This window comes from Lathyrus oleraceus, chromosome 4, assembly GCF_024323335.1.
Source record: "Lathyrus oleraceus cultivar Zhongwan6 chromosome 4, CAAS_Psat_ZW6_1.0, whole genome shotgun sequence".
NCBI classification, from domain to species: domain Eukaryota; kingdom Viridiplantae; phylum Streptophyta; class Magnoliopsida; order Fabales; family Fabaceae; genus Lathyrus; species Lathyrus oleraceus.
The window spans coordinates 14,632,618-14,652,123 of NC_066582.1; the positions used below are offsets into that span (position 1 = coordinate 14,632,618).

At 38.4% G+C, this 19,506-nt stretch overlaps 1 protein-coding gene across 1 annotated transcript in view; it reads left to right on the forward strand.

Moving 5' to 3' along the window:
- Positions 1–19,209, forward strand: part of LOC127135760 (uncharacterized) — a 58,794-nt gene extending 39,585 nt beyond the window's left edge. Inside the window, exon 3 of the mRNA XM_051062401.1 lies at positions 19,032–19,209. Coding sequence (XP_050918358.1) covers positions 19,032–19,209 — 178 coding nt within the window. The remainder of the gene's footprint in view (positions 1–19,031) is intronic.
- Positions 19,210–19,506: the final 297 nt, after the last annotated feature.

Consider the following 19,506-nt stretch of genomic DNA (forward strand, 5'->3'; position numbering starts at 1 on the left):
TATCTATTGAGAGACTGGAACCAAGGGGGTAGAATACCTTTGGAATTGATAAACATGTCATTGCATTTACATATTCATTAGCATGTCTTGCATAACAGGCACCTGGCCACAATATTGAGAACTGCAAAGCTTTTAAGCACGTAGTTCAGGACCTCATTGATTCAAAGGCCGTTAACTTTGCACCAGCTTCCAACGTCGTCAACAATCCCATGCCCCATCATGGTGGGGCCAACGTTAACATGGTTGAAGGAGAAGTCAAATTAGTCTCTGCGGTCAACAATGAAGATGGGGATAGTGATTGCGACATCGATAACTGGGTGCGTCCGAGGATCCCGGGTGAAGTTCTCAACAATTGGTCTTCTGAGGAGATTGTCCAAGCCACTTGTCTGGAGGAGTAATTTTCTTTGTTTATTCATGCATATCCAAGTCTTACGTTCCGCCAGGGCGTAATGACTCATTGTAGGGCTCATCTATGTGACACTTGCATTTTTTATCATAAATAAAGGACGTCTTTTTGCATTCAAATATTTCGTTCCCTTTCTATTTTTGCAGTTTTTCAAAAAAAATGGCAATGTTTTGTTTAGTTTCCACTTTTTTTTTCTTTCACACTCATAAGCACATACCATCACTCATGCAGATGCACATCACCGGATCCTATTGATAACAATTCTGCTATGACTCGCTTCGACTTTGAAAATCCAATCTTTCAAGCTGAAGAAGAGGGTGATGAAGACTGTGAACTCCCTGAAGAACTTACCAGGTTATTAAAACAAGAGGAAAGGGTCATTCAACCGCATCAAGAGTCTGTTGAAGTGATTAATCTCGGCACCGAGGACGCCAAGAGAGAAATCAAGATAGGGGTTGCTTTGGAAGACAATGTGAAGAAGGGGTTGATTGAATTGCTGCAAGAGTATGTTGACATCTTCGCTTGGTCTTATCAGGACATGTCAGGGCTTGACATAGACATCGTGGTACATCGCTTGCCGCTCAAAGAAGGTTGTCCTCCGGTCAAGCAGAAGCTCAGAAGAACAAGACCAGAGATGGCTGTCAAGATAAAGGAAGAAGTGCAAAAACAGTTGGACGCAGGGTTTCTAGCAATCACAAAGTATCCGCCATGGGTTGCAAATATCGTTCCAGTACCTAAGAAGGATGGAAAGGTACGGATGTGTGTTGACTACCGGGATCTGAACAGGGCTAGTCCCAAAGATGATTTCCCCTTACCTCACATTGACATTTTGGTGGATAACATGGCTCAGTTCTCGGTATTCTCCTTCATGGATGGCTTTTCTGGCTATAATCAAATTAAGATGGCACCAGAAGACATGGAGAAGACAACATTCATAACCCCATGGGGCACCTTCTGCTACAAGGTGATGCCATTTGGTATGAAAAATGCCGGAGCAACATATCAGCGAGCGATGGTGACTCTGTTCCATGATATGATTCATCATGAAATCGAGGTTTATGTTGATGATATGATTGCCAAATCTCAGACAGAAGAAGAACATTTGGTGAATTTGCAGAAACTGTTTGAGCGTTTGAGGAAATTCAAGCTAAGGCTTAATCCGAACAAGTGTACTTTTGGGGTGAGATCTGGAAAACTACTGGGTTTTGTTGTTAGCGGAAAAGGGATTGAGGTGGATCCAGCCAAAGTGAAAGCGATACAGGAAATGCCTGAGCCAAGAACAGAGAAACAAGTCCGTGGTTTCTTAGGGAGGTTGAACTACATTGCAAGATTCATCTCTCACCTAACAGCCACGTGTGAGCCAATATTCAAATTGTTGAGAAAAGATCAGGCTATCAGGTGGAATGATGATTGTCAAAGGGCGTTCGAGAAGATAAAAGAGTATTTGCAGAATCCTCCTATCCTTGTGCCTCCGGTCCCAGGGAGACCGCTGATTATGTATTTGACAGTACTTGACAATTCCATGGGTTGTGTTCTCGGTCAACACGACGAGACAGGTAGGAAAGAGCATGCCATCTACTACCTGAGTAAGAAATTCACAGATTGCGAGTCGAGATACTCAATGCTTGAAAAAACATGTTGTGCACTTGCATGGGCTGCTAAGCGATTGAGACAATACATGCTGTCTCACACAACCTTACTGATCTCCAAAATGGATCCAGTCAAGTATATATTTGAGAAGCCAGCTCTCACCGGAAGAGTTGCTCGTTGGCAAATGGTACTGACAGAGTACGACATCCAGTATACTTCCCAGAAAGCCATCAAGGGGAGTATTCTGTCAGACTATCTTGCTCAACAGCCGGTTGAAGATTATGAGCCGATGAAGTTTGATTTTCCAGATGAAGACATCATGTTCCTCAAGATGAAAGACTGTGAAGAGCCAGTTGTTGAAGAGGGACCTGATCCAGACGAAAAGTGGACTTTAATGTTTGATGGGGCCGTCAACGCCAGAGGAAGTGGAATTGGTGCTGTCATTACAACTCTGAAAGGTGCCCACATGCCTTTCACCGCTCGTCTGACTTTCGAGTGCACCAATAATGAAGCTGAGTATGAAACCTGTATCTTGGGTATTGAGCAAGCCATTGATTTGAGAATCAAGACTTTGGACATCTTCGGAGATTCAGCTCTAGTGATCAATCAAGTGAATGGTGATTGGAACACTCTCCAGCCTACTCTGGTCCCCTACAGAGATTACACGAGAAGACTATTGACTTTCTTCACAACAGTAAAGCTGTACCATATACCTCGTGATGAGAACCAGATGGCAGATGCTCTTGCTACTCTATCCTCCATGATCAACGTGATTCGGTGGAACCATGCTCCCAGGATCGATGTGATGCGCCTCGACAGGGCCGCGTATGTGTTTGCTGCTGAACTGGTAGTTGACGACAAGCCCTGGTATCACGACATCAAGTGCTTTCTGAAGAATCAAGAGTACCCTGCAGGGGCATCCAACAATGATAGAAAGACTTTGAGAAGATTGGCAGGCAGTTTCTTCTTGAACAAAGACGATGTTCTGTATAAGAGGAACTTCGACATGGTTTTGCTCAGATGCGTGGACAGACACGAAGCAGACATGTTAATGCAGGAAGTTCATGAAGGCTCCTTCGGTACTCATGCCGGCGGACATGCAATGGCTAAGAAATTGTTGAGAGCGGGTTATTACTGGATGACCATGGAATTTGATTGTTTCAAATATGCTCGGAAGTGCCATAAATGCCAGATTTATGCTGATAAGGTGCATGTGCCGCCAAATCCTTTGAATGTGATGTCTTCGCCGTGGCCTTTTGCTATGTGGGGCATCAATATGATTGGAAAGATTGAGCCGACTGCTTCCAATGGGCATCGCTTCATCCTTGTTGCCATCGACTATTTCACCAAGTGGGTCGAAGCAGCGTCATTTGCGAAGGTCACCAGACATGTGGTTACCCGTTTCATCAAGAAAGAAATCATTTGTCGCTATGGAATTCCCGAAAGAATCATTACTGATAATGGTTCTAATCTCAACAACAAAATGATGAAGGAGTTGTGCCAGAACTTCAACATTCAGCATCACAATTCTTCCCCTTACCGCCCTAAGATGAACGGTGCTGTTGAAGCGGCAAATAAGAACATAAAGAAGATTGTGCAGAAGATGGTTGTTACGTACAGAGATTGGCATGAGATGCTACCCTTCGCCTTGCATGGGTACCGTACTTCAGTACGTACATCGACCGGGGCAACCCCTTACTCCCTTGTGTATGGTATGGAAGCAGTCCTACCTGTTGAAGTGGAGATTCCTTCTCTAAGAGTCCTGTTGGATGTCAAGTTAGACGAAGCTGAATGGATTCGGACAAGGTTCAATGAGTTGAGTCTTATCGAAGAGAAGCGAATGGCAGCCATTTGTCATGGGTAGTTGTATCAAAGTCGGATGAAGAGAGCCTTTGATTAGAAAGTGCGTCCTCGATGCTTCCAGGTCGGAGATTTGGTGTTGAAAAGGATCCTTCCTCCTCAGACAGATCACAGGGGCAAGTGGACTCCTAACTATGATGGACCGTATATTGTCACCAAGGTTTTTGATGGTGGGGCCTTAATGCTTGCAACGATGGATGGTGAAAACTTCACTTCCCCTGTGAACTCAGACGCAGTTAAAAAATATTTCGCATGAAATAGACCCGCTGGACAATAAAAAGAGTAGTCCAGGCAAAAATGGGCATCCCGGCGAACCAAGAAAATGAAAAAGGTTCGGGCAAAAATTAGGGATTAAAAGTGAAAAGATTGTACACCCGGTAAGTTGAAAACCTGAAAAGGCAACTTAGGCAAAAATGGGTATCCCGGTGGATTGAAAACCCGAAAAGGGCGATCCAGGCAAAAGTTAGGGATTAAGCGAATGACTGCGTTCTGAGTAGTTCTGAATCTCATCTCGTGTCAATGACTGGAAACTTCTGAAGGATAGGAAACAGTCCAATCACTCTTTCAGAAAGCTGATCATTTGGAGGATCTTGAAGACGAGCAAGTCATAGCAGAATTGGAACCCAATAGAAATCCATTTCACATTGCCATTAGATTAATGTCTGTTTTTATCTGTTGTGCGATTACCTCTTTCCAGGGATTGCTTCCTGATGTAAATGCCTATTCAGAGGCCGTTCAATCAATAAAATCATGTTATTCAGTATATCTCTGTTTTCATTTTCATTTTTCTGTTTTGTTTGCAAAAATGACGTCCGAATTTTTGATAAACATTGCATCATGACACATAAGAGTTTTACAGGTACATGCTTAATAAACATTTAAAATTGTTGTAAATTTTAAGTGCTTTGGATCGTCTATTCAGAACAGGTACCCTCGGGGCATTTCCTTAAAATCCCCTGCAGATGATCGTGAATGTTTTCCACCAACAGACGAATTCGGTATCTTATCCCTGCAGAGCTAATCAGAGCGTTGGATTCTTCAATCCCCAGCAGGTTCTCACCACTGTACCTCCCCCCAAGCGGTGGTTTTAGATTATACACTCCCCAGTAGAGTTGACAGTGTCAGACTATATACCCCAAGCGGAGTTGACAGTGCCAGACTGTATCTTCCCAGCAGAAGCGGCTGCTCCTCAGAGTTCGAGGCCAGATCGATAATCCCAATGCCAGATCCATGGTTTCTTTCCTTGAAGCAGAACCTCGGTACCGTATCGGTGTTTGCTTCCCCTGCTGAGTCATCTCTCGCAGATCGTGGTTGCCAGAACCACTATCGCTTTCCCCAACAGCAGGTTTTCAGTGCCGTTCTCTCCCCAGTCAGAATCTCGGTATTTCGTCATTCCTAGAACACCGTGTGGCGGGTCATTTCCCCACAGAATTCTTTGCGCTGTGCATCTCCAACAGCCTTGCCAGGGTCCAGAAGATGGTGATCATTTCCCCAGCAGATCCCCTTGCCTCAGCTTGCCATTCTACCCAACATTTCATATCCCTGCATGTAGAATCATATTGCATTGCATCCTCCCAAATCGCGTAGCATTTCCATTTTCATGGAGCATTACGCCATTGAAAAATTCAAACATACGCATGTAAGCATAAAACATTCTCGGTATCCCAAGTGATAAGCCAAAAGTTGTTTCCAGTACTCAGACTGAAGATTGTTCATGACTTACCTTTGTTATCCCCAGCAAGTGTCATTGGCCCATGCGCCGCCTCCATTATCGTTCCCTATTTCTGCCGATGCTGGCAGGCATGAAGTTTCCGGTATCCAGACCGAAGTGGCGTTCAGGCCAGTTTTCCGATGTTCAGATCGAAGAAGTTTCCGACGTTCAGGTCGATGCAACTTGTGGCGTTCAGGCCAGTTTTCCGATGTTCAGATCGAAGAAGTTTCCAACGTTCAGGTCGATGCAACTTGTGGCATTCAGGCCAATTTTCCGATGTTCAGATCGAAGAAGTTTCCGACATTCAGGTCGATTCAACTTTTGGCATTCAGGCCAATTTTCCGATGTTCAGATCGAAGAAGTTTCCGACGTTCAGGTCGATGCAACTTGTGGCATTCAGGGCAATTTTCCGATGTTCAGATCGAAGAAGTTTCGGACATTCAGGTCGATGCAACTTGTGGCATTCAGGCCAGCCTCTCGGTGATCAGACCGATATTAAAAATCTCATATCTCCCGATGTTCAGATTGAAGTCATTTCCAGTATTCAGACTGATGAGCGGCATTCAGGCCATGGTTATTTCTGTGTTACCATTTATTTTCGTATCTAGGTTAACATTCTTTTTCGGTATTCAGACTGACTCTCACCGTACCAGACAGATTCTTCTTTCAAGACCACCTCTTTGCCGATTCTGACAGGCATTGTTACTTCACTTCACTTCAGTGCAAATTTTCGGGCTTTTATTGTATTCAATCCCTTGATACCTCGAAAGCACGAAAGCCGCTGCTATCTTCTTTCCAGGTCTCCAGTTGATTGAATAGGGGCAGCTGTAATACCCCAAAATTTACCCTTCATTTTTCCTGGAAGCATACGTTTTACACCTCATGCATGCATTCATTTTTAGGTCATTTAGCATTTGCATTTCATCATGGCAATCGGAATCGGATCCAAGAAGCTTGAACATCATCCAGGACACTTTGTGGGCTCTATTTAGATGATCAGTCAACACAAGGGAAAGACTTGAGTTACTTCCAACAGGGGTCTATTTGTCAGTCAAAACGTTAATCTTGAAGGAGCAAAGGTTTGTTCATGAGCTGTCATGCTCGCTAGGCGAAGCCCACGTGTTTTGAAAAAAAAAACGAAAAATGAAAAAAAAACGAAAAACGAAAAAAAAAACGGAAAACGAATAAATAAATAAATAAATAAATAAAAGAAAAAATCTTGGACTTGGACCTCTCTCATTTGAGCCCACAGGTCCACAAAAATCAAGTTATAAATTCAGAGTTTCAGTGAAACAAAAGGCATTCTATTCCTATTACCCTGGCTGGAGGAAAAAGATAGTGAGAGAAGAGCTAACAGAGTTTAGAGAAACCTCAAACCCTGAAGGGAACTCAACTACACAGAATCACCTCTGCCTCACATAAACCCTAAAGATTGTTTTGTAAACCTCACGGGTGCAACTCAATTTCAATCAAGCTCTCCAATCAGGTTTGCCCTTATTCCCATTACCTTTTTATGCTCTTAATTTGGATCATCTGAATGTATGAGGTATGATGGATGAATTTCATTAGGTTTTTGCCCACGTGTTCATAATTATGTATGAATGTATAAATAATGCCTGGAATGCTTAATCGTTTAATTTCTGAAGTGTATGCCACAGGGTTTGAGGTTTCTGAAACCATACTGTTATCCATGAAAAAAATGCTTATCGTGTTTCACTAACCCTTTTGTTGAGTTTTTGTGAGGGCTCACATACTCTTACAGGGATAGCTTGCCTGGTGTTCCACTTTATTTGTGGGATACCACCTGGAGGTTTATTCCGATTACCTGTACTGACTCACTTTCTTTGATGGTGTTAGCTTGGAAGGATCTCAGGGTTTCCTTGTTCCGTTAATTACTGTTACTTCGGAACTTTATCCGTGTGGTACTTTTACATTTTTCCCGCATTTTACTGCTTTCCTAGTTGGAAGACCTCGATAGGAGGCAATGTTTTTGTGTATTTATATTTTTTTTACAGGTTCCTTCGTCAAGGACTACCTTTTTGCATGAGCATCCCTAACCCTACAAACCCATTGATTTTTCTTCTCCTAAACACACGTTTACTCCTTCTACTACAGGTGAGTAAGTCTCCAAAGGTCGAGCATCCGGTAGATTGCATAGTAACGTCGTTCGTCCAAAACCCAATCCATAACCCCGTAGTTAGCCGAACTACGGCTTGCTCTGATTCTCATTCCAGATGAGATACGTAGGCATAAGACGCGATGTCTTAGCGAGCACACATCCCCCCAACCCATAGGTCAGCCGAGCTACGAAGACTCTGATTCTCATATTCAGATGAGATACGTATGCAGTGGATGCGACATCCGCGCGAGTCATTTTCATTTAACCCCTTTTTTAGTAAACAGCACAAGATAAACTCACACCCTTTAGACAAGAACTACAAAAGTGGATCCCGTAGAGTACTACGGATGCGTAGGGGTGCTAATACCTTCCCTTCGCATAACCGACTCCCGAACCCAAGATTTGGTTGCGAGACCTTGTCTTTTCCTTTCCTCTTTTCAGGTTTACTTCGAGCGTTTCTTTTCCCTCCTTTGGGATAAATAACGCACGGTGGCGACTCTTCTGTCATTTTCTTTCGCCGGTTGTTTTTTTGCACACTGTATTTTTCAGGTTGCGACAATATGCTCATCTTAACCGATGACGAATATTCTTCCTGTTTGGTATTCTACCCAGTAAAAAGGTAGTTGTAATTCCTTCTTTCCCCAGAGAGTTTATCCTTGATATGTTCACTTTAACTGGTGATGAATTTTATCTTTTTCTGGTATTCTACCCAGTAACCGGAAGTTGTAATTCCTATTTGCGGTATTCTACCCAATAAATGGTAGAAATAAATCCTATTCTCCCCTTTGAGTTTATCCTTAATATGTTCATCTTAACCGGTGACGGATACTCTCTCTTTGGTCTTCTGCCCAGTAACCGGTAGTTGTAAATCCTATTTTCCCTGACAGTCTTATAGCGGTAAATTCCTGACCATAAAGTTATGGATAAACTTGACGTCAATAAAACCAGAGTCGTCACCACACTTTTATTGTTTCCAAAGGAAAAGGGAAAAGTACGAACAAAACCCAAAGATAAGAAGTTTTCAAATCAAAACTAATAAAATTCCAGAGATTACAGGTAAGGGGGTTGGTTACACAATGGGAAGGTATTAACACCCAAAGTGTCCAAGGTACTCTTAGGGAGCCCATTTTTGTGTGCATATGTTTTTGGGTATAAATGATGTTTGATAAAATATAGAGTGTGGGGATGAGAAAAGAATTCATTGATTATATTTTTGTGTTTGACAAGACCTTCGGTCTTATGCCTACGTACCAACTTGAAAATGAGGGATCAAAACCACGTAGTTCGTGGTAAAAATTTCAAATACGTTGGTGAATTAATTTTAACAAAATTTTAACAAGAAAAGGGAAACAAAAGGCCAAAGATTTGAATGGAGTTGTTAGTTCTTTTTGTCTTTTTGAAATTTAAAGTCAATATGGTTAAGTTTATTTACAAATTTGATTTAAGAAAAAGTTTAAAAAATTCAATGGCATAAGGCCAAAGTTTCTAATCATTAAAACATGTCTAAGTTTGAAATCACAAGCCAAAAAGTTTTTTGAAAAGAGGGAGAGATTTTGAAATTAAAGAAGGTGGGAGGAAATGGAGAGACTATCCTAAGCAAAATTTAAAATTTAAGAGTTGAAAAGATCTGACCATTGGGATGCAATCCAACAGACAAGAATGTCATATAGAAACCCATTTTCCTTTGGACTTTGACAAGCAATAAGCAATAAGCAATGAACAATATCCAAACATCATGCAAGATCAAGGCATCAAATAAATATATCCATGATATCCAAGCAAGCATTCCAATAGCTAATAGTCTTCAATATCTTCCAATGTAGCAGATGAAATATTCCTTGATCAACTTAAAATAAATCATCAGACATAGACAATAATAACAAAATAAACAATTAAGGACAGAGATATAATAGCAGATAAATAAAAGAGATCCAAGGTCTTCCATCAGATGAAGGCATGGTCGAGGATATCTCAGTCTCAGATATTGGCATTGAAGCAAGTCCTTTAGCATAGAAAATGTTGCCTAGTTCTAAGTCCAAAAGTTCGAATCAAATCCCAACAGTCCAACAAATGTTTTTAGGGCTTTTTGTTGTTATTTGGTGTTTTAGCGTCCTAAGACCACAAACAAAACAAAAGACAAACAAACAATATACAATCAGAAGATATGGCTCAAATGAGCAAAGTGAAAAGGACTTGAAACATAAACAAGTTGCATGAAATGTAAATGAGAATGAATGATAAATGTACTTGAAATTTAAAGTGCATAAAGTAAATGACTTGAAAGTAAAAAAACATTAATTAAGAAGTTAGTCAATGGTTACTCAAATGTTAGTGATGAGTTTTAATTGATTAATTTATTCTTTGGAGAACACTCAACCATTCATTCACAAGTATGGATCCTTAAACCAAGACATCTTCCATGAGAAGGGCTCCAACTTGGATAATTCAACAAGTATGCCACTAGCTCTCATGAAAGGAAAAAAGGTCAAGTTTCCACATAATGTCATGAAGAATGGGATACTTATAATCTCACTTACTAGAATGCTATGCCTTAAGGGTCAAATTTAGCTCTATGTTAAGCAATCATAATTGGACTTATGTAGAAGTCACAACTATCTGAGGCCGGGCAATAAAAATATAGGTGTTAATGCATGTTATAAATTTGGTACAAAGAACCAAACTCCTAAAACATACCACACACTAAAAGAAAATGGGAAGGACATATCTCAGTCAGACTTGTATTGATTCATCTGACACAAGGTCATTGATGAATCAATTAGCCTATAGACATTAGAGAAATCATTGGTCAAATGAGGGAATGGGGAAGAATAGGGATGAAGATAAAGAAGGAATGGGAAATAAAAACACAAATTGATCATGAGAGGAATTTCATCTAATCAATACCATCCATTCATTTTGGGAGATGAAATGTACATTTCATCAATCCCCTAAATCCAATGGTTTTGATCAAACAAAAGTCAAATTAACCATGACCAAGGCCTAAACAGAAAGTCAAATATCACAAGACCATAAAAATGGATCAACATAATTTTTAAACATATAATCAATTAAAAATCAAATTAAAAGTGAATTAAAATGCATTTTATATATGGACAAAACCTCAAATCCCTTCAAAATACCAAATAAATGGCCAAGGGATTTATCCTAGGTCAAACAAGGTCACTGGACCTTAGACAAAAAAATTCATAATTTTTGGAAAGTTAGAAGTATTTTAAAACAATTAAAAATATGCATAAAAACATTTAATTCATGAAAAATATCAAAATCAATCCAAAAAATAATTTTAATTCAGAATATGAAAGAGAAAAATATTTAATTTTTTTTGGGTGAAAGTCCCATATTTTTTGGATTAAAAATGAAATTATTATGAATTAAACAAAATAAATGGATTATATGAAAATTCAGAAATTAAAATAAAATTAAAAAAAACAAGGGCCATCAGATCTCCCTCATTAATTGAGGTGGCATATCTGATGGCCAAGTGCGCGCTTCCATCAAATGCCACAGTCAACGCGTGTACACGCTTGATAATCAGGAAGGAGGGTTGAGATTAAAATGTAGAGAGATGATCTGATGGATATGACCTTGCCACCACACCACCGGAGCTAGGGCTCCAGTCATCTTCTCCGGTGGACCTCACCGGACTGGTCCACCATCAACCACCACCAAAATAAAAAGTAAGGACATCATTTTAAAGGAAAAATGCTCAGGAGCTCGAATCTAACCTCCATTTCTTCCAATTCCAATTATATTGAAAGATACATGGATTTGAAATTTGAGGTGCATGATCTGAGTTGCTTCGATTTGACCTCAGAGCAACTCAATCTTGTTGCATATATTGGTAGGACTTCAGACAACCAATAATCAAAGAGAATGGTGAAGAATTGAGAGAGAATCGAAGGCTTGAAGTTTCTGAAAAATCACCTCCGGGTAGCTATGATTTGACTTGATCTTGATCTGAATTCACTTGGTTCTTCCTCCTCTTACTTGCAGTGACCAATTGAAATGAAAAGGGCAATGAATCCTTGGAGTTTGAATCTCAAAATAGAAGGTGAAATTCAAACTCGATTTCAAAGAAATCTTCAAGGAATTCTATGGTGTAGGGTTCTAGGATAGTAACATTGGTGCATGGATGCATGGGCATCGATTTAGGCCCAAACCATGATGCAATCCCACTCTAATTCATGCACAATGAGTACTGAAATCATCACATGTAAGCATGCAAAGAGAAATGATCACTTGGATTCAAACCTTGCCAAAACAAACCCAACAAAGGAACCGTGCGCAAATCCCTTAATTCTTGTCCAAATAAAGTGATCTTAGACTTTTTGGAAAGGTGACATCAAGGAAAACAACTTTTATGTTGAATAATTTTCTATTTGGAGCTTGGATCATGATGAATTTTGAAGTGGAAGTTGGAGAAATCAAACATAGTTGAAAATTTTCAAGTACAAAGTTAAATGACCACTTTTTCTACCTTGAATAGTGTTTTCTATGAGTTCCAAATGAAAATGGTTCCTTCACAAAAGTTGTATCTCTTTCATCTCTATTCCATTTGGTCACAAATTTGACATCATTTGGATTTGGCATGATGGAGTTATGCATTTTAGAACTTGAGGAAAATTGCTTGTTCAATGATGATGATCCAAAAGACCTATAATGTTTCCTCTTGGAACATGCCCTTGCAAGTTTAATTTGACATTTCTAAAAGAATAAAAGTTGGATAATACATATTTAATTTGATCATGAAACTTGAATTTCCTTCATATGATAAAAATTAAGCAAGTTATGGTCCTTGGAAGTTGTCCTCCAAACTAGGGCACAAACAAAATGACCTATAATATTGCACCATAAAAAATGACTTTAAAAGAAAAACTAGATCTTGATGACAACATTAAAGTTGTTTGTAATGTCATAAAGAGTAAAGTTTCTCTTGGAATCATTTTCATATGACAACAATTGTAGGAGATAAGGTCTATGGAACCCCAACTTTGATTAGTTAACTTCCTCTGGTCAACCTCTTTGAACCAACTTGCAAACTTGAAATTGTCTTGATATTTAGGAGTCATGGAGGATCATATATGCATAAGAGGATGTATAATGAAGTATCCCTTGATATATTTGACCAATTATTGAAGAAACTTGTTGAGGAATTCAGATAAGATTCCCAAATGAATTAGGGCTTTCAAGGCAAACAAGCTTCAAACCCTTGATTAATTATTGATAAAAAATGATAAATGAAGAATATGGGGATCCATATATGATGCTTATAACCATTGTGAACCATTCCTTGATTGATCTTTTGCCATGAGGGTCTCAAACCCTTGTTGTGAGCTTGATGAGGCATAAGTGGATGCAGACACTACCTACAAAAGAAACAAAGCTATACATAGACATATTTTTGGCATTTTGGTTAGTAAAAAATGAAAAACAAAGTATGATACAATCAAAATGTGCTTGGTGATCTCTCCCAATGCAAACCCAATGAATAAGGGGTAAGGAGGATGCCAAGGTGTGATCCCAAAGCCAATGCAAATAATGAGATAACATGAGGGATCTTAGGGTCAAAATTGGAGTCTTACAAGTCTATCCTTGATATGTTCACCTTAATCGGTGACAAATATTCTTCCTTTGAGTTTATCCTTGATATGTTCATCCTAATCGGTGACATATACTCTCTCTTTGGTTTTTTGCCTAGTAGCAGGTAGTTGTAAACCCTATTTGGTTCCTTTTCCCTAGTGGGTCATTCTTACCCAATAACTGGTAATGAATATGCCTCATTTTTTCATCAGCGAGTCATCCTTGATATGTTTACCCTAATCGGTAACGGATGTCCCTCTGTCTGAGTGTATTGTCTTCTTACCCAGTAACTGGTAGTAGATAATATATCTCTTTTAGTTATGTGTTAAACTTTTTCTTCCCCAGTTGATTTTGGTTTCATATTTCTGTGAGAAATTGAATTCCCTTTGGCATGAGTGTTCCAGCCTCGCCCTGATTTATGCATTTCCCCAGTGGATATTTCTTGTTGTATTGGTGTTATCCCTATATATGTAGATTTCCTTTTTCCCCAACCGAGTCCTTCCTTTGAATTATTTTCATGGAAAATCCCCTCATGTCTCCAACATTTTTCAAGTTGTAACCTGGCCTACACATAACTTTTATCCTCAGAGTCTCTGTCTTCCCAGTGAGTTTTCCTTATGGAATAAATCGTGCTTCTGTGGACTTTTCAGTCTCTCCGGATTCTTTTACTTTGTGGCAATATATTCCCCACAAAGATTATTTTTGCATTCACATCATATGAATCATGAGGTCTCTTAGGGACCAAAATTTGTTTCTAGATGTTGTTATTTAAGTCCATTCTACTGAGTTGATACAAAGATTTTAACCTTCACATCCTCAACTAGAATGTCCTTAAATAGGGGCAGCTGTAAGACCCTAATTTTGACCCTAAGATCCCTTATGATATCTCATCATTTGCATTGGCTTTGGGATTACACCTTGGTATCCTCCTTACCCCTCATTCATTGGGTTTGTATTGGGAGATATCACCAAGCACATTTGATTGTATCATGCTTTATTTTCTTTTGTTTACTAACCAAAATATCAAAAATATGTCTAGTGTATCTTTGTTTCTTTTGTATGTAGTGTGTGTGTCCACCTATGCCGCATCAAGCTCACATATACGGTTTGAGACCCAATGCAAGGGATCAAACAAGGAAAGGTTCAAAGTGTTTCTAAGAATCATATATGGATCCCCATGTTCTTTATTTGTCGATTTGATCAAGAATTCATCTAGAGTTTGAAGCTTGTTTGCCTTGGAAGCCCTAATTCATCTAGGTATCTTGTGTGACTTCCACATCAAGTTTCTTCATCATTTGATCAAATATATCAAGGGATACTTCATTATACATCATCTTATACATATATGATTCTCCATGAGCCCCAAATAGAAAAATAACTTAAAGTTTGCAAGTTGGTTCAAAGAGGTTGACTAGAGAAAGTCAACTGGTCAAACCGGGGTTCCCTAGACCCTATCTCCTACAACTTTTGTCATATTAAAATGATTCCAAGATAAAAGTTACTCTTTATGACATTACAAACAACTTTCATGTTGACATCAATATCTAATTTTGCTTGGAAAGTCATTTTTATGGTGAACGATTATAGGTCATTTTGTCCTTGCCCTAGTTAGGAGGTCAACTTACCTGAATCATAACTTGCTCAATTTTTATGATATGAAGACCATCCAAGTTTCATGATAAAATTCAAGATGTCTTTTCTAAATTTTATTCTTTGAGAAATTTCAAATTCTACTTGAAAGGGCATGTGCCAAGAGGAAACATTATAGGTCATTTTGGGCCATTACCATTGAACAAACAATTTTCCTCAACTTCTAAAATCCACAACTCCTTCATGCAAGATCCAAAGGGTGTCAAATTTGTGACCAAATTTAATAGGAATGAACTAGATACAACTTTTGTGAAGGAACCATTTTCATTTTAAGCTCATATTAAAATTTATTCAAGGTGGAAGAAGTGGTCATTTGACTTTGTACTTAAAAAAATTTCAACCATTTTGATTTCTCCAGCTTCCACCTCAAAATTCATCATTATCCAAGCTCCAAATGGAAAAGTGTTTAACAACAAAGTTGTTCCCCTTCAAGTCAACTTTCCAAAGAGTCCTATATCATGGCATTTGGATCATTTTTCAAGGACTTGCGCATGGTTACATTTCATGGTCCCATATGAATCACATAACCAATTCTCAAGTAAAATTGCATGGCCTCATGCTAATATTTCAACATCATTCATACACAATTAGGGACCTTTTCCAATCATTTCATGAGCCTATCACACTCCCATGCAAGCATGCACTAACATTTCTATTTTTGACATGTTTTGGATTGGTGTAGAAATAAATCATGGAGCCTATATATACATGCCCTCTTGCTCAGAAGAAGGGGGACCTTGCCCAAGCTTTGAACTGCAAACACCCTCACCTCCATTAAAGGATAATCTTGAAGGTTTCCATTGGAAAATCGAGATTTAATTTCACTTCTGTTTTGAAGTTGAAACTCCAAGAGTCTAAGCCATTTAAGTTTCCATTTCACCTCCTGTAAACAAGTAGAAGCAAGCCTAAGCCAATTAAGATCGAGATCAAGCTTCTTCACTGCAAATAGAAGGTGAATTTTGTGAAACTTTCTCTCTTTGATTCTCTCTCAATTCTCCATTATTTCAAGTAATTTTTGGTTGGATGAAGTCCTACCAATGTAGGCAACATGATTGAGTTGCTTTGTGGCCAAATCGAAGCAACTCAGATCATGCACCTCAAACTTCAAGTCCACGTATCTTTCAATATACTTGGAATTGGGTGAAACCGAGGCCAGATTCGAGCTCCTGGGCATTTTTCTTTAAAATAGTATGCTCAGTCTTCATTTTCTTAGTGGTTGGTGGTGGACCAGTCCGATGAGGTCTACCAGAGAAGATGATCGGAGCCCTAGCTCCAATGATGTGTTGGCGTGTCTTCATCCATCTGATCTTGCTCCAACATTTTAATCTTGAGCATACATTCTGATTACCACGTTTGCAACGCTTTGACTTTGGTCTATGGTGGACTGCACGCGCGTGGCCATTCGATCAGCCACCTCAATTAACGAGGGAGATCTGATGGCCCTTGTTTTTTCTATTTTCTTTTTAATTTATGATTTTCCTTTTAATCCTTTTATTTTATTTTATTCATAGAAATTTATTTTTAATTTCTGATTTTCCTTAAAATCATTTTTTTGGATTAATTTTGATATTTTTCATGAATTAAATGATTTTTGACTTGTTTTTAAATATTTTAAAATGCTTTTGACTTTCTAAAAATTGTGAAATTTTTTGTCTAAGGTCCTTTGACCTTGTTTGGCCTAAGATAAATCCCTTGGCCATTTATTTGGTGTTTTGAAGGGATTTGAGGTTTTGTCCATTTAAAAATGAATTTTAATTCATTTTTAATTTGATTTTTAATTGAATAATTGTTTTAAAATTATGTTGAGCTATTCAATTGGTCTTGTGATGTTTGACTTTCTGTTTGGCCTTGGTCATGGTTGATTTGACTTTTGTTTGATCATTACTATTGGATTTAGGGGATTGATGAAATATATATTTCATCTCCCAAAATGAATGGATAGCATTGATCAGATGAAATTCCTCCTGTGATCAATTTGAGTTTCTATTTCCCCTTCCCTCTTCATCTTCATCCCTATTCTTCCCTAATCCATGATTGACCAATGAATTTTCTTCATGTCTAATGCTAGTTAATTCATCAATGACCCTGTGTCAGATGAATCAACATGAGCATGAGTGAGATAGGTCCCTCCCATTTTTTAGTGTGTGGTATGTTTTAGGAGTTTGGTTCTTTGTACCAAATCTCTAACATGCATTAACACCTATATTTTTATTTCCCAACCTCGGATAGTTGTTACTTCTACATAAGTCCAATTACGATTGCTTAACATAGAGCTAAATTTGTCCCACAAGGCATATCATTCTAGTAAGTGAGATTGTAAGTCTCCCATTCTTCATGGCATTGTGTGAAAACTTGACCTTTTTTACATTCATGAGAGCTAGTGGCATACTTGTTGATTTATCCAAGTTGGAGCCCTTCTTATGGACGATGTCTTGGTTCATGGATTCATACTTGTGAATCCATTGTTGAGTTTTCTCCAAAGAATGACTTAAACAATTAAAACTCTTCACTAACATTTGACTAACCATTGACTAACTTTCTATTAATGTTGCTTTACTTTCAAGTCATTTACTTTATGCACTTTAAATTTCAGTACCTTTATCATTCATTGCCATTTACATTTCATGCAAGTTGTTTATGTTTCAAGTCCTTTTCACTTTGCCTATTTGAGCCATATCTTGTGATTGTATATATTGTTTGCTTGTCTTTGTTTTTGTTTATGGTCTTATGACCTTAAAACACCTAATAACAACAAAAACCCTAAAAAACATCTTGGTGGACTGTTGGACTTGATCTGGACTTTTGGACTTAGAATAAGCAGCTTCCATGTGCTTAAAGGACTTGGCCAATGTCACTATTTGAGACTAAGTCATCCCTGACAGTGCCTTTCATCTGATGCAAGACATTGAGTTCCCTTGATTCATCTGTCACTTTGTGTTTGTACTTAGTTGTTATACTATTATTATTGTTGATGTCTGATGATTGCTTCTGAGTTGTCCAAGGAATATTTTCATCTGATACATTGGAAGACATTGAAGACTGCTAGCTATTGGAGTGCTTGCTTGCATATTATGGCTATATTTATTTGATGCCTTGGTCTTCATACTGGTTTGCTTTGGATACTGCTTATGCTTATTGTCTGCTCAAAAGTCCAAAGGAAAATGGGTTTCTATACGACATTCTTATCTGTTGGATTACATCTCATTGGTCAGATCTTTTCAACCCTTAACTTTTAATTTTTTTTGTCTAGGATAGTCCCTTCATCTCCTCCCACTTCTTTAATTTCAATATCTCTCCCTCTTTTCAAAACCTTCTCTGCTTGTGTTTTTCAACTTAGACATGTTTTAATGATTATAAACTTTGGTCTTATGCCATTGGATTTTCAAACTTTTTTTCTTAATCAAACTTATGAAAGAATTTAACCATATTGATTTTAATTTCAAAAAGACAAAAATAACTTACAACCCCATTCAAATCTTTGGCCTTTTGTGCATTTTCTTTTAAACTCTTGATTATAATCAATTCACCAACTTCTTTGAAATTTTTACCACGAACTACGGAGTTTTGATCCCTCATTTTTATGTTGGTACGTAGGCATAAGATCGAAGGTCTTGTTAAACACAAAAATATAATTAATGAATTATTTTCTCATCCCCCCACTCTATATTTTTTACCAAACAACATTTAGACCAAAAAAACTTGCACACAAAAAAGGGCTCCCTAGGAGTACCTAGGACACTTTTGGTGCTAACACCTTCCCTTTGTGTAACCAACCCCTTATCTATAATCTCTGATATTTTATTAGTTTTGATTTGAAAGCTTCTTATCTTTGGATTTTGTTCGTACTTTCTTTTTTCCTTTGGAAACAATAAAAGCGCGGTGGCAACTCTGGTTTTATTGATGTCAAGTTTATGCATAGCTTGACGGTCATGAATTTAGTGTTACACTCTCTATCACAAACTGTTTGCTGGAACACATGTTCTAGATATTGTCATGACATATTCTCAGGTACTTGGCCCAGCCACTTCCAAGGAGAGCGTTATTACTCGGATGAAATAGACATGTAAAGAATTGGATGATTCCATCCGGTCTAGCACTGCTACAAAGATAAAGCTTGAAAATTTGATCAAGGCTTTGCTGGATGAAGAGGAAAAGGAAGTTGGGCATGTTGGTGATGACATTGTTGGAGCTGATGTAGAGGACTCTGCTGGTGGAAATGATGTTGAGAATGATGAAGATAAAGAAGCTGAAGGAGAAGAGTATCTACTATAGACTCAGATAGTCAGAAAGATATTTGATTGTAGTGTTTTTTTGTGTGGTCTATGACCAGGATTTACAGCACCCTTGTGTGCACTTTTGTTTATGCTACTTAACTTTTTGTGCTAATGTGTTAATATGGTTTCTATGTTTTTGTTAGATGCTTACCTTTGTCATATTATGACTAAAAAGGGGGAGCAATGTCTATGTGCTCTAACCACTAACCACTAACTACTAGTTGCTTTTGAGGGGGAGTTCCTGTTCTGGAACTTTTGGACAGCTGTGAAGAGGTGTCAGGCATGATGTCCTAAC